Source organism: Monodon monoceros, unplaced genomic scaffold, assembly GCF_005190385.1.
Source record: "Monodon monoceros isolate NGI ecotype Baffin Bay Population unplaced genomic scaffold, NGI_Narwhal_1 Super_Scaffold_21, whole genome shotgun sequence".
Classification (NCBI taxonomy): Eukaryota; Metazoa; Chordata; class Mammalia; order Artiodactyla; family Monodontidae; genus Monodon; species Monodon monoceros.
The window spans coordinates 140150855-140166627 of record NW_021703778.1 but is presented as its reverse complement, the minus strand read 5'-3'; the positions used below and the strand labels follow the sequence as shown (position 1 = coordinate 140166627).

At 52.4% G+C, this 15773-nt stretch overlaps 1 protein-coding gene across 3 annotated transcripts in view; it reads left to right on the top strand.

The window, feature by feature from the left end:
- The window catches only part of TMEM229B (transmembrane protein 229B), a 37293-nt gene extending 21771 nt beyond the window's left edge, over positions 1–15522 (top strand). Inside the window, exons 1-3 of one of the 3 annotated variants that reach the window (XM_029236152.1) lie at positions 701–798; positions 2114–2295; positions 13419–15522. In XM_029236152.1, the coding sequence (XP_029091985.1) occupies positions 13437–13940 (504 nt within the window). In that variant the 5' untranslated portion in view covers positions 701–798; positions 2114–2295; positions 13419–13436 and the 3' untranslated portion in view covers positions 13941–15522. Of the gene's footprint in view, positions 1–700; positions 799–1943; positions 2296–13418 lie in introns of those variants that run through there. The other 2 variants (XM_029236151.1, XM_029236153.1) reach the window with 2 other exon arrangements.
- The last annotated feature ends 251 nt before the right edge of the window (positions 15523–15773 follow it).

Sequence of the window (15773 nt, the reverse complement as noted above, 5' to 3'; positions counted from 1 at the left end):
GAGAATGAGATTGGGATGGAAAGCTGTTTGAAGGTATGCTATATGGCAAGAGGGGTGACTCTGGAGCCCGAGGACCAGGGTTTGAGTCAAATGTATGGACGTAGCCTAATCTCTTAATATCCTGAGGCTCAGTGTTTTCATCTTTAAAATGCAGCAGGGTTGGGGACAGGGTGGGGGTGGGGAGGTAGGGTAATTCCTGCCTTCCCTGCAGGAGTCTGGGGAGAATTATGAGAGGTCATATACTTGAGAAAGTACAAGTACTACCACATGTTAGTTGTATAAGGGCTCTTCACACATTCCTCTACTCCAAAAACTTCTGGTTCAGGTCATGCTGTCCTCAAGGGAGCCTCGTGCCCTCTACACCCTGGGACCTGGTCTAAGGGACCAGAGGGTGTCAGAGGGGTCTGGGGACAGCTTGTGCACTTGGAGGCAGAGGTGGGACCCCATCACCTCCTCGTCCAGCTCTTCCCCTGGGGGAAGAGCCTGCAGACCAGGAAGCAGGAGGTGTCCAGCATGAGGCTGGCCCCAGGAGGGAGCCTGTTCTGACTGCCGCGCTTCATCCGCCAGGGCGGCAGCCTAACCAGCCTCGGGCCCCCAGGGCTAGCCGTGGCGACCAGCGGGCTGTGCTGTCAGGATGTGGGCTTTGGTTTCTGTTTCTGTTTGGTTTTGACTAGTGCTGTTAATGCGGCCTGCTTAGGGCCCAGAGAAGGGGAAGTGCCCGTGGGGGGATCAAACTCCCCAGGCACAGGGTCATGGTGGTGCTGGAGATGGAGGGCGCGCTGGACATGCCCCTGATAGGTATGTTCCAGGGTGATCCCTGCCCATGGCCCCGGCAGGCTGGGAGAAGGGAGGGGTGGGGACAGGTGGGGCAGGGTTGGGGGCTCCTGATTGTGGAGGAGCTGGGGAGGGACAGAGGCCAGGAGAGCACAGCAGCCTGCAGCACTTCACCCACTCTGTCCTTCACTTCTCTCAGTGCAGAGGCCCAGGGGAGAGACCCAGGGGTGCATGCCCTCCCTGCCTGCAAGCACAGGTGCACACAGTGAATTTCAGGTCCCCAAGCCCTGCACTTTCACTTCTTTTGGCTCCCCTGCTGCCTCGCAAGTTGTCACCTTCGGGAGCAAAGGCCCGAGTCACCCCTGCTCAGAGAGCCTGGGGGGTTGGGGGAGGGAGGAGGGTGGCCATGGGCATCAGCGCAGGGTGGTGCCTCTGTGGCCCACCCTGCTTGGTCGTCCACTGGGGGATGGGGGCAATTCCCTCCCCCGGTCACACACTATTCTCAGCTTCTGAGCAGCTGGTCCATCCCTCTGTAGGGCTGGGCTGGATCTGATCTCTGTCCCTGGGCTCGTGCAGAAGGTACAGTTTATCCAAGGGATTTTCAGGGAAGCTTCAGCACCTTCATATTAAAGAAAAAAAAATGTCGAAGTCTCTATCAGATGGTCAAGTCTTAGGGCTCTATTAAAAATATGTATGTGGCAAGGGGCATTATAAAGTCAGATTTATATCAGCTTATAGTCAATTACCGATGTTAATAGGAAGGGTCTCGACAATAATAATAAAATAATAAAATGAAATAAATATGAGGGCAGTGGGATTGCGGGTAGAGGTTTTTAGCACACATTTTGTTGGTGTGCTTGTTTTTGCACGTGCTTGGCTCCCCAAATGCTAAAACAAATGCTCTACATCGTCTGTCTTCCGTGAGGTTCTTGACTGCCCTTGAGAACAGATGTACCCACTACAGGGGGAAGGTGAGAGTGTAATTTGAAGCTAAATTGAGAATGGAGCTGGATTCTAAAATTATATCCCTGCTCAGATTTACAAGTGTGCACACACTTCACTCATGGCACAAGAAGCACCGAGTCCTAGCCCCCATGTGAACTGCCTGGGATCCATTCCAGGCTCTCATCTCCGGATTAACCAGACCTGGGCAAGCAGGATGGCAGAGAGGAGGTGGCAGGCTCCAGGAGAGGCCCCATGGCCTGGGTGTGATGAGTGTCAGGTGCTGAGCCTGGAGCCCGGAGCTGTGGTGTTTGCCTTGAGGCCGCCTCTCTGGCTGGCCTGGTGGCTCGGAGCTGGGGATAGTTTAAGCTAATGAACTCCTCCTCTTTAATTCCAGGGACAAATGGAAGCCACCCATCCACTAGCCGAGGATCAGCTGAGCCCTGGGGCTGATGCTTGCCCACACTGTTGAGAATGGCACCGAGGCCCAGCCAGGCACCGGGACAAAGGTTAACCCGGGACACTCCTGGACAGTGATCCTGATGTCTGTTCGGAGCCGCGCACTCAAGGGTGTGATAAGTGAGTATGTTACTGGCTCCCAGGGGATCCCTGGCCCTTCCTGCCTCAGCAGCATGTGCACAGGCCTGAAGGTTCCAGTTCTGAGCCTGCTTCCGGTCCAAGGGCCTGTCACAGGGCTATGGTCCTGGAATGGGAGGGGGTTTTCCAGCAGTTTCTTGCCGTGTCACATGCTAGAGCCATTGTATAGCCACATGGCCTCTAAGAACTGGGTCAGACCCAGATGGGCTGACATGAGTGATGTGAGACACCCAGCACTTAGGAGATGGCATCTTCCCCAATTCTCTTTCTTATCTGTATGCTCATGGGTGCTTTGGGCCCTGGGCTTCACCTCTGTGCAGTGGGAACTGGATCTCACCTAGGCTTCCAGACTCTGCCCAGAAGCCATGAGTGGTTTGTGTGGCCTTGGGTAGAGCATCCAGGGCACTGGATGGTGAAGGCTTTGTGGTGCCTTAGCTGCCATAAGCGTGGCCACCAGGGGGTCAAGAGGAGCAAGTTCTCTGCTGCTTCTGCCATGTTTCAGCCATATCTCCTCCTCAGTCCAGAGGAGCGGCATGTAGGGCGAGGGGCCCCCTGGCTGGGGAGTCTCACCTGTCCTCACACAGCCTTTCTTTCCAGCCTCGGCCTCTGGCTTTTCCTTGATGATGCTTTAAAAAAATGACAGTTGGCTGCTCTCCCAAGCCGCAGAGGCTGTCCGGCCTAAAGGCTGTTCTGTCTGAAGAGGGCAGACAGTCCCACTGTGGGACCGGGGGCCGGCAGGCAGAGAGCTCCCCGGGAAACCAGGGCAGGGAGCGCTGGTGGGTTTGTACTCGGACACGTTTTAGGAGCTGTTGGACTGGTCCATGGGAGCCCAGAGCCCTTAGCTTCTATGTAGGAGTTTGCAGAGAGGGAAAGGGTAAACCGGGTATTTCTCAGCTTTAGATAGATCTTGACTCCACTGCTAGTTGAGAGTTTAAAACTCAAGGCTAGAATCTATTTTTCAGTCAACCGAGGCTTGCAAAATCAGTTTGTGATTGGAGGGTCTTTCAGGAAGTGTGTTACCGAGTTGATTTATAGCCGGGGTGGTGTGAGAGAGCCTGGACTGTGGGAGTGGGATGGGGGGTAGAGAGATGGTCGTGGAGGCCACTGTGGGAACGCGGTGACTCAGACGGAGACCTATTCCCCGCGTTACACAGAATTCCCCAGAACAACCTACATCGTCAGCCTTAAAACAGTTGTACCCTTTTGTTCAGTGACACCACTTGTAGAATTGTTCATTAAGAAATCTTTCTTTAGGAAATAGTTCCAGCAAAGAAAAGGGCTGAATTCTCTTGTTACAGGCATAAGAGAGACGTTCTTGTGGTGTCATTGTCAGAGTAGAAATGGGAAACGGTTGCTCTCCCTTTGTTGAACACCTAGGTTGAGTAAATTATAGATTTCCACTTGGTGGACCATTACACAGCCATTATAATAAGGAGAACATAGGAAATATGACACCTTGGAAAAATTGATTATGATGTAATGAGTGGAAGTGTCAGGTTACAGGATAAGTACATTATGGTAACTTGTAAAATAAACACATGAGAAAAGATCGCAAAGGGGAAATGATAATGGCTGCTAGTTTGCTGGAATTATGAATGCCTTTTCTTTCGATGATGCATGGATTTGTTTCTTTTAAAACTAAATTAAATCTCAATGAGTACACCGCATGCCACTAAAAGTGATTTTCTCTGAGATGTGGGATGATGGGGGACTTTTGCTTTCTATATCATTCCTTTCTGCAGTGTTTAAATTTCAACTGTGAGCAAATGTCACTTTTGCAATCAGGAAAAAGAAAGACATTTTAAAATGCTAGATATAAAAAAATTTTAAAGGCTATATTTCCTAAGAAAGAGGAGAAGAGAAAGGCTGAGCTCTTTAGCTCTTTATACCTGCTCTCATCAGTGTTTAAGGGCCTGCGCCTGTTTGGGCCCATTCATTCATTCATTCATCAATCCATTCATTCACAGGTATCAGTGGGTCTTACTGCCAGGCACTGTTCTAGGCACTAGTTACCCAGCAGTGAACAAGGCAGAGCCCTGCCCTTGTGGAACTTTCACTCTAATTGGGGGAGACAGACAATGAACAAGTAGCGAAATGTCGGAAAGTGAAAGCGCTAAGACTAAAATGGGATGATGTGGGTGACGGGGAGGCTATTTTGGATCAGAGATTCCTCTGAGGGGTGTTGGTTGAGCTGAGATCTGAATGACAACAGAGAGGCAGCCATGTGAAGTCTGGGAAGGGTCCTGCAGTCCCCACCCGCAGGCTGCCCTTTGCTGCCTGAGCCCTGGTGAGCCTCGGTGCCGGGCTGACTCCGTTCCCCAAGCCCACTTGCCCCCGCCGCACCTGCCAGCTGGGATTTGCTCAGCATCTGAGGCTGTCCGAAATCCTCCCCGGCCGGCTGCCCTGCACGGATCGGCTGCTTCTGCTACTCTGGCTGCTGTCGCTGCTGCAGGCACAGGGCTTCTCTGGGCAGCCTGCACGCTGGCCGCTGCTCTTGGCTGGCATCTCCGTGGCAGGGCTGGGGCGTCTGAGATTCCCGGCAGCATTGGGGCAGGCGGGCCATCGGGGAGACTCTGGGTAACGTGTGTCCTGGTGAGAGGTCTTTGAATGGCACGTGCCTTAAGGTCCAAAGGGGTGGCTGCTGCCACGGTCCTGTGAGGGTCAGCCGTGACCCTGGAGGATCTTCGTGTGGACACTGCCAGAACGTGGCTTCAGAACAGAACTTGGCCCCTCAGAATAGACGGAGAGCCTTCAGGAGCTCTGACACCACTTCTGGGCTTCGCTGATGATCTACCGAGAAGCTCACATCCTTCTTGCTTCCTGTTGTCTCTCCATATACCATCTCAGCCTTCCACAAGCAGAAACTCAGAAAACGGTACTGCCCTCAAAGGAGCCTGTAGTCAGCCTCAAGAACAGTGCAATGTGCTGACTGGGAGTGAAGGCTCTGGAGCTGAGTTCGAATCCCAGTTCTGCCTCGTGGAGCTGTAAGAACTTAGGCTAATTTTCTAGCCTTTCTCTGCCTCGAATTCCCCATCTGTGAAATGGGCTTGAAGATTATCTGAGTTAGTACATGGAAAGTACTGAGAAGAGTGCCTGATTATTACTGTGACTTGGGAAGTGGCAGGAGGACCAGCCCAGGGAGCTTTCCTGGGGGGGCGCCCACAGCAAGAGAGGGTGGAACTCTATGGCATTTGGGCAAGCCAGTGACCACCGGTATCTTCCCCCACTTGCTTCCCTTCTGGCCCTGAAGCAAGCCCATGTTTTCCTCCCCCTCAACCTGATGACCACAGGGGAGGCTCAGGACTGTTTCAGAACTTGCATCTGGCACCCAGAGGTAAGGGCGACCGCCCACCCCTCATTAATTCCACTACCCCACCAGGAGACTGCACTCAGGGTTGCTCAAGCTGTGCCCCCAATGCCTTGTCCTCAGAGACCCCTGGAAGGCCTGTGCATCTCCCCAGAGCAGTGGTATTAATTAACTGTAATGGTTTTGTTGCCTGGGGATGGGGAGTGAAATTTGGGAAGTAAATGAGGTGAAAGAGGAAGCCTTGCCCAGCCTGTCTGCATGGAAGGGGAATCCTGATTTTCTAGCAAGACGCTCCTCTGGACAAAAATTCCCAGAGTTGTCGTGTTGTTCCAGGAAGTTAAGATGCTACAAGATGGGGGGTTTTGGCAAAACCAAGAGCAATCATCCCATCCGGTTTTGCCTCCAGCCTGTCTTGGACTTTGATGGCATTCTCTTCGCTCCTCTCAACTGCTCACTCTGTGCTCTGTCACCCTAAGGAATAGCTCAGCGGGTTCCAAGAGCAGCAGGTGAGATACTCCTAGGGAGCAGGGCTCTGAAAGCCAGCCCTCCCCCTCCCCCACCTGTCTCCTTGGAGGGGCAGTGCCGTGTCCTGATGACTCGCCTTGGGTTCTGGCCCTTTGCTGGGACTCCGTGTGCCTGGCTCTTTCATCACACATGAGGGCTCTTGTACTTGACTGTTGTTCCCTAAAATCCCGCTTGAGAAGCCATCCACTGCTCTGCAGATTCTTTTCTCTGCTTTCAGTCTTGCCCACGCTCTCCTCTCTACTCCACCCTGAGTTTTCATTCCTGGGCTGTCCCATCTTTGTGTCATGGTCCTCAGGATGGTTATGTCTGTCACCAGGAGAAAGAAGCAACATCCCGTGAACTGCTGGTTCCTCTTGATGCAGGTGGACCCGGGGCTTCGATCCCAGGGCTGAACAAGGAGGTACTGGAAGGGTCTGGGGCAACGGGCTCAGGTTGGGGGAGGCCAGGCAGGGATGGAGGCTGTTGGGCCCAGCAGAGGGAGGGGAACCTGTCCTAGCTCAAGGTTCAGGCACAGCTCCGGTGAATATTAGAAGTGGGTTTGGGGAGTGGAGTTCTGAAAATCCACCCAGGCCAATGCCTGCCTTTAATTTTAGCATCTGTCCCATCACAGTGTGAGCTGCCATCCCACCTGACGACACTGTCTCACGTCCCCGCCCCTGTCCTCACCCCCGCCTCCTGGCCCCCGCCAGCTCTTCCCCATTCATCTTCCGTGGACCAGTCCAGGTCTCCTCAAGACACCACCTGACCTCGCCTAGGTATGCTTCCCCTCCACCTACCCGTGTTCTTCCAGGCACAGAGATTCTAAAACCAGAATCCAGGCCTCGGGCTCGCCCTGTTCTCTCTCCCCACACCCTCTCTTCTGTTCGGCACTTGCCCTCTCTCCCTTTGACAGCCACTCCTTTAATCTTGCTTCTGCTCCATAGGGTTTGGGCGTCCAACTCTTCCAAGTCACCTGCTCCGGGGGTGTGGGCGTGGCTGGAGCCTCTGATCTGTAACTGACTGGGAAACCATTCTTGGCCTCCCCCAAAAGATCAGACCAAGAGGCAAGGAGAGTAGGGTTTTAAAATCAGCATCAAGGAGGGGACTGACCAGAGTGATGACTCCACCAGTTACATGAGGCTGCTGAAGTGCACATCTGAAGAAGTCCCTTCTCCGGATCCTGGGGGACAGAGGGGCCAGGGCTACAAGTTCCTGTCAGGTGGACAGACCTGCGTTCAGAGGACCCTGAGTCGGGCAGGAGGCAGAGGGGTCTCCAGGCCACCACTGTCCACCCACCTCGGACTGCGGACCCCTCCTCGCAGCTCTGTGTTTCCCTGGAGCCCAAGCTCTGTTCTGGGCAGAGCTTAGCAACCTGTTGGGAGTTCAGCATAAAGCTAGAGCTTGAGAAACTGTGCCAGGAACGCTGGCCCTTTCACTCACGCTTCTTTTAAAGCCAGGCCCTCACAGGGCTGGTTCTGAGACCCCTCCCCTTTCATCACACCTCCTCAGCCACACGGGAGCTGGAAGCTCACTTCGATTCTCCTCAGCTGAGTTTTTGTTCCATGGGCTGTATGTGTGATTACTGTTTTCACGGGTGGCTTGGCTGCCGGGTTAGTGCTCTGGGTGGAGGTGAAGACCTGACTTGCTTGGCACAGAAGGCTGCCCGGCTGCTAGTGAGGCCAGGGGCAGAAAGGCCCTGCCACAGGTGGGAGGGAGAAGCGGACCAGGAATCCTGGCTCTGTGCCAGAAATGAAAGCCATCTTTTTTTGAGCATTTGCTGTAGCCCTAGTAGTGGATATCTCTTAGCTCATTCATCCTCACTGTAACCCTCAGAGGTAGTTACTCTTCTTCTCACTTTACTTATAAGGAATCTGAGACAGAGAGGTCAGGTAATGTGCCCTAGATCCCACAGGTGGGGGGTATTATTGTCCACAACACAAACCCAGGCAGTTAGGATCTGGAGCCCCTGCACTTAACCCTACACACCATTCACACCTGTGAGTCATGGTTTGTTGTTGGGCATGGCTCAGGAGGGAAGAATGGGTGTTAATTTTACACAGTTTCAGGTTTCCTTAAGTTCACTTGTCTGGCAAATTTACTGAGCATCTTCTATATACAAGGTGCTAAGATGATTAATATATAGTCATTCAACAAATAGTTTTAAGGGACCTCCCTGGTGGTCCAGTGGTTGAGACCCCGTGCTTCCACTGCAGGGGGTGCGGGTTCGATCCCTGGCTGGGGAACTAAGATCCCACATGCTGCGTGGCCAAAAAAAGGAAATAAAACAAACAAACAAACAAAAATAAATGTTTTTAAGATACCATTATTTTTATAAAAGTTATACATACTAGTTAGAAAAAAATTTTAGAGTCTACAGAAAAGTATAAAGATGGAAATAAAAATCACTTATGATGTCGCCATCTAGAGATGATTGTGGCTAAATTTTTTGTATATTTACATGTGTGTATGCCTTTGCAAACTCAAAATCATACTCAGCATTCCACTCTGAATCCTGCTTTTTTCTCTTAATGTTGTATTAAACGTTCATCAGGTGGCTACTGGTGCTGGCCTCCAGAGGAATCATGGCAAAGCTGAACGCTAACGTTATCACAGAAGTGAACGGGATGCAGAGGTGGACAGGGCAGTGGACAGCTCCAGGGTTGCAGGTGTTTAGGAAAGTCTTCACAGAAGAGCTGGATCTTGAAGAAGGATTATGGCTTCGCAGGCCATGGTTGGGGGAAGGGCACCCCAAGTAGCAAAAACAGCAATGGAGAGATCGGGAGGACAGGCTCCGAAGCAGAAGCGGATCACGATGGGCTTTGCCAGTCATGCCTAGGGGTTGAGCCTTACTCTGTAGATGTTAGAGATCCACTAATGGGCTTTAAGTGGGGAGAAACACTGGATGTGCATTTTAGAAAGACTGCTGTTTCTATACACGCTTTCACAGTAGTGATGAGTAAATTGAAAGGAGCAATGCAAGGCTGGGAGACTGGCTAAGTAAGAGACTATTGGAGTCATCCAGGTGAGAGATGACGGGGCTTGAACTAGAGCAGGAATGAGAAACAGGAATGACAAGGAGGAGATGGATTTCAGATGTTTAAGAGGTAGAAAGGATAGGCGTTAATGGCTGACTTGGTGGCTTTGCCATGTGACTTGCTTGGGCCAACAAGATGTTAGTGGGTGTGACTTAACAACTTAACTAGTATTGAAAAGCACCGGTGCAGTGGGGTTGCTCACTCTTGGGCCTCCACCCTTGCCATGAGAAGACCTTGCCAGGGCTAGTCCACTAGGCCCAGAAGAAGGACAAGAGGCAAGTGGAGCAGAGCCATCCCAGCCAAGCATAGGACAGAGCCCCCAGATGACTCACAGCCTTGTGACTGAGGCCAGGCAAGATCTGCCAACCCATAGGCACGTGAGTTGTAATAATAAATGAGAGTTTATTTAAGCCATTGAGTTTGGGGATGATTTGTTATGTAGCAATTGCTGAGTGATAGGAATGTCTTCATTCTTTTTTTTTTAATGTACATATTTATTTATTGGCTGCGTCGGGTCTCAGTTGTGACACGCACAGCATTTTTCGTTGCAGTGCACGGGCTCTTCATTGCGCGTATGGGCTTAGTTGCCCGACCAGGGATCGAACCAGTGTCCCCTGCGCAGTAAGACTGACTCAACCACTGGACCACCAGGGAAGTCCCAAGAATGTCTTCACTCTTGAACTGAATGCTTACTGTGTGCAAGGCACTATTCTAGGCACCTGGGGATGCAGTGCTGAATCAAAGTCCTTACTTTCAGGGAGTTCAGATTAAAGGGGGGAAGTGGCAGAGGAAGCAAGAATGACCTCTCTCTGCTAACCGGGTGCATGGTGGTACCATTAATCAAGATGGGGGTCAGGGCTTCCCTGGTGGCACAGTGGTTGAGAATCTACCTGCTAATGCAGGGGACACGGGTTTGAGCCCTGGTCTGGGAGGATCCCACATGCTGCGGAGCAACTAGACCTGTGAGCCACAACTACTGAGCCTGCGCGTCTGGAGCCTGTGCTCCACAACAAGAGAGGCCGCGATAGTGAGAGGCCCGCGCACCACGATGAAGAGTGGCCCCCAGTTGCCACAACTAGAGAAAGCCCTTGCACAGAAACGAAGACCCAACACAGCAAAAATAAATTAATAAATTAATAAACTCCTACCTCCAACATCTTCTTTAAAAAAAAAAACAAAACACAGCCCAGGCTTTACCTCCTTTGTGAAGGCAACATTAAAAAAATATATATATATATATGGGGGTCATACGATCCCTGAGGTGGACCTGGGTGACCTGGCCTGAGGCGGCACCTCCAGTGGGAGGCCCTCCGTACTCGCCTCGCAGCAAGGGAAGGTGACCACCCCTTCTGCTGGACAGAGGACAAGCGGTCCCCTCCCGGCCACAGGTGTGGGACAAGACACGCTGACAGTCGGGCACCAGTAGGGACGGGAAAGCTGCTGGGGCTGGAACTGCCTTCCCCCTTCACCCTCCCGGGCCCTGAGGGGCTGCTGTTCGGTGCCATGGCCGGAGCAGCGAGGGGAGCTTGAGCCTGAGGCCAGAGGCCTGGGCTCCTATCACCGGCCGGTCCTCCTACACTCTCTGTGTCGAGTTGTGTGCTGGGTGCTCCTTTAATTGCATAATTTAAAAAGAAAAAAGAAGCTAAGAGTGGACCAAAACATTGCACAAAGTGTTCTAATTTCCAAAAGAAAAAGAGAACAAATGATGGGGGTCATAGGAGATATTGGGAGGGAAGATAATGAGTTTGATTTGGGAAAGGAATATGAGGTGCCTATGTGACACTTAGGTGGAGGTGTTCGGGAAGGAGTGGGGTAAATAGGTGTAGAACACAGGAAAGCTGTTTGGCTGGGGACTGAAAGTCATCAACAGTGAAACAAAATCATCTGTACCAAAGAGACAGAGTACATGCTGTGGATATTCAGGGGAGGAAGAAAGGATTTGTGGTTGGGAGGATGAAAAAGATTTTGTTCTGAAGGTAACCTGTAAGCTGGGTTTGTACTTGTGGAGGCAAGAGGAGAAAGGCACATAAAACACATTAGATGGGATGGTGGTAAGACGCAGAGAGCTGGACTGTGAGAATTAGGCTGAAAAAGTAGATTGGAGTGAGATCAGGGAGTCTTGAATGCCAGGCCAACGACACTGCAGCGTTTCATTAGCAAATGGGGAACCATTGAATGTTTTTGAGCAGGGGAGTGACATTAGGCACGCGTGTCTAGGAGATGGCTGAAGTATGATGAGTTTTGAAGTCGAAATCAAAAGATACGGATTCTAGTCTCACGTCTTCCATTCAGTGGCCCTGGGATATGGGGCAAATGACTTCTCTCTGAGCTTCAACTACCTCTCTTAAAAAACAGAAGTCAAACTACCTGCCCTTCACACGAGTCTTAATTTAGTAAGAACCAATGACAAAATGTGAATGAAAGTGATTGGAAGACCACCAAGCAATGTGCATGGGTAGGCATTATTGTGACTAGGTCTGCTTTAGCTGAAACGTAAGGCTGGGATTCCCAGACAGGTGGGCAGACTGCAAATGTCATCTTGTTAACCTGTCCCTTCTACCACCTCGGAGAGAGGACTGCCAGAGGTGTCAGCCTGGAGTCCACTGGCAGCTGGGGTTCATGTTCTCCTGCTCTGCCTGCCCGTTCTTGATATAACCCTGAACTCTCCCACCCCACCCTCCACATAAATGACGTGTCATTTAGAGAACACCTGCTCAGGGGAGGACTGTACCAAGGCCACAGAACAGAGGACCGGGAGACAGCTGCTGCCATCAAGGAGTACACAGGCTGGTTGGATAGTAACTAGGGGTGGCATTGAGTAAAGGGTCAAATGAGTGGGCCACACAGTCGCTGGTGGAGGGCCAGGCCAGTCTTCGGAGAAGCATGATGGGGCCTTGAAGGCCAGTGGGGTTTAAAAGAGAGGATCGGAAGGGAATGAGAAGTAAAGGGGAGGACTCTCTCCTCTGTCAGCCCACTGGTTTCCTCTCAATATCGAAACTAAACACCAAAACCCCACTTAAGGGAGCAGTTAAAAACAAATGCGACCACAGTAAGCAACCACTTCACACCCATTAGAATGGCCATCATCACGAAACCAGAAAATAAGTGCTGGCAAGGATATGGAGAAATTGGAACCCTTGTGCATTGCTGGTGCGAATGTAATATGGTACAGCTGCTGTAGAAAACAGCAAGGCCACTCCTCAGAGAATAAAAACAATTACCACATGATCCAGCAATTCCACTTCTGGGTAAATACCCAAAAGAACTGAAAGCAGGGACTCGAACAGATATTTGTACACCCATGTTCAGAGCAGCATTATTCACAATAGCCAAAAGGTGGAAACACCCATTAATGGATGAGTTGATACACAAAATATACCTAGGTAGATCACAATAGAATATTATTTAGCCTTAAAAAGGGAAGAAAATTCTGACACATGCTACAACATGGATGAACCATGCAGACGTTAGGCTCAGTGACATAAGCCGGTCACAACAGGACAAATACTGCATGACTCCACTTAAACGAGATACCTAGAGTTGTCAAATTCATAGAGACAAAGTAGAATAGCGGTTGCCACGGGCTGGAGAGGGGACGGGGAGATAGACAGTGTTTAATGAGTTCGGAGTTTCCGTTTGGGATGATGAAAACATTTTGGAGATGGATGGCGGTGATGGCTGCACAATGAGAATCTACTTAATATCACTTCAGTGTATACTTTAAAACAGTTAAGATGGTAACTTTTATGTTATGTATATGTTCACATACACACACATAAAAGACACATGTGACGGGCTGCTTAGAAAGAGCTCACTTGAAGTATGAGTGATGTGGAACTCACCTGAGTTTGAGAAGAAGTGGGGGAAGAGATGGGGACCCCAGTGGATGGGCCTAGTGAAAAATGAGCAAGTAGCCTGGAAATGGGGGTACTCTTCCACTGACTACCAGTCAGCCTAAGGAGTTATTATAGGGAGTGTAGTAGACACCTCTCTCCAAGTAGCACTTGAGTAGCGTTTCTCAGAGGAAGCCAGTGGGGCTGTTTGTTTTCCTCCTTTTATTTCTCATGCCTACCTGGCTCAGGTAAGGAATATGAAATAAAGTAATGAACATGGAATAGGGTTAGGAGTATAATGAGTAACTAAAAGAGAAAGGTAGAGGCAGGTTTGAAATCCCCTCCGGCCTGGTCACTCCAGAGACTTGGGGCGGGCAAGTCTGTGGGCCTCCTCCCTCACTTGTGTCTCCTTTGCGTCCCTAACAGCCAGCCCCAGTCAGCGCCATGGCTTCCGCCGAGCCCCTGACGGCGCTGTCCCGCTGGTACCTGTACGCCATCCATGGCTACTTCTGCGAGGTGATGTTCACGGCGGCCTGGGAATTCGTGGTGAACTTTAACTGGAAGTTCCCGGGGGTCACGAGCGTGTGGGCGCTCTTCATCTACGGCACGTCCATCCTCATCGTGGAGCGCATGTACCTGCGCCTGCGCGGCCGCTGCCCGCTGCTGGTGCGCTGCCTCATCTACACGCTCTGGACCTACCTGTGGGAGTTCACCACCGGCTTCATCCTGCGCCAGTTCAACGCCTGCCCCTGGGACTACTCCCAGTTCGACTTTGACTTCATGGGCCTCATCACCCTGGAGTACGCCGTGCCCTGGTTCTGCGGGGCCCTCATCATGGAGCAGTTCATCATTCGCAACACCCTCCGCCTCCGCTTCGACAAGAACGCCGAGCCCGGGGAGCCCAGCGGCCCCCTGGCCCTGGCCAACGGCCACGTCAAGACTGACTGAGCTGGGGGAGGGGGGTGGGCTGGGAGGCTCTCATGGATCCTGCGGACAAGGGTACCAAGCTGGTAGGGTTGCCCCCTCTGTACAGCACAAGCCCTGCCCCGTAGGGCACACGGAGCCCCCGTGCCCCACCCCCCGCCACCGTGGGCGGGCGTTGGGGGCGTGGTCAGGCGTTGGGGGCGGGGTGTGGAGGCGGCAGGGGCACTTCGGGTAGGGTCTGTGGATCTCAGCCCAGCTCAGGGGCGGGAGGCCTGTGGCTACACAGGGACGGGACTACGTGGGTGACTTTGGAAGCAGCAGGCCCTGTCCTGACTAAGGGACACAGAGTGGAGCAGAAGGTGGGAGGCAAAGCCTGAGGAGGCTTTGGGCTGCTGCGGGGGCCACCTGCCTCCCTCTCACCTGGTTTAGTTGGGCTTCAGCTGGTTCCATTAGGCAATATTCAGGTGCTTGCTTGCAACCAATACCTCCCCCAGGGGCCTGCTGAGCTGCAGCCTAAGAAGAGACTGGGCAGCCAGGAGGCTGCTGGGCAGGAGTGCTGGTCTGCAAGGGCTGGGAGGTCTTCCCTTGGCTCCTTTCCCCTCCCCCAGGGTCCCACGCTGATCCCTTGGCCTTCGGGGGCTCCCCCCCTGGTGCTGGATTCCCACCAACCTTGGGCTTTTGGAGGTTTCAATCCCTGTGTGTTCGGCAGCATTTCCCCCTTTTCTCTTATTTTCAAAGCCTTTACCACTAGCAGCCCCTTTATCCATGTAAGCACCCCACCTGCCCCACCCACAACTCCCTAGGCAACACAGCAGCTGCCAGAGATAGAGCCCTGAGCAGACCCCTCCCACCCTCTTGCAGCCTTCCCTCCACTATTGTCGATGGCCCGATTCCTGAGAAGTCCCCCCTTATGCCTCCCCACCTGCCCCGGTCTGGGGGATTGTGGCAGGGCCCCTGGTGCTCACCTCCTTGCAGTGGCTAAAAACGAATGATAGCCCCAACGCACAGTCAGGCCATCTTGGGCCCCATGGATCCACAATGGGGACCTAGAGACAAATCAGTGTGAAGGGGGGAAGTTGGGCAGTGAAGGTACCGGACTGGTTTATTTTCAAACCAGCCGGGGCAGTCTAGCTTTCTAGGTGGTGGAGGAGCAGGTATGCAGTGCTGGAGAGTCATGGAGACTGAGGGAGGGAGAAAGAGAGAGCCTTTCAGCTTTGGGAGGGTCTTCGAAGCATCCTTAGTGGGAATGGGTCAGTACTGGTTCTGCCATAGCCCCAGCCCTGCAGCAAACCTCCTCAGGGCTACCCTGTCCTCAGCCCTCCCAGAAAGGCTGACCCACTGAGCTTGCTCCTTAAACAGTATTTACCCTGCCGTGCTCATGGGCATTGTCATCTCGGTTGCCCCGCCTTCCTCAGTGACAGGTCCATTGCTGGCAGTAGACAGGTGAAATCCTAACTCCAGCCCACTTCCAGCTCTGCCCCCTCCCTGAGTGGAGGGGTCCATCAGAACACAGCCTTTCCCATGGTACATGGTCTCTTCTTGACCACACTATGACTCTTAGGTAGAAATCAGCCTTTCCCTTTTTATAGAACATTAAAAGTGATAATACCACCTGTGGAGAGAATCTCCTCTTCTTGCTGTACTGCTCCACCTAGACTGTGCAGACAGCACCAGCTAGGGCACAGGCCAGGGTGGGGATGCGGGGTGTGGGCAGGGGCGGTGTCCTGGATTGGGAGAAAGGCTGGGAGACTCTGCCTTTGGCAGGGTTGTGTTCTGCAGTGACCCTGTCCAGGACAGTTTGAAGGGCGATCCCCAGCCTCTATGTCCTGGGCAGGCTCCTCCAGTCTAGGCACAACC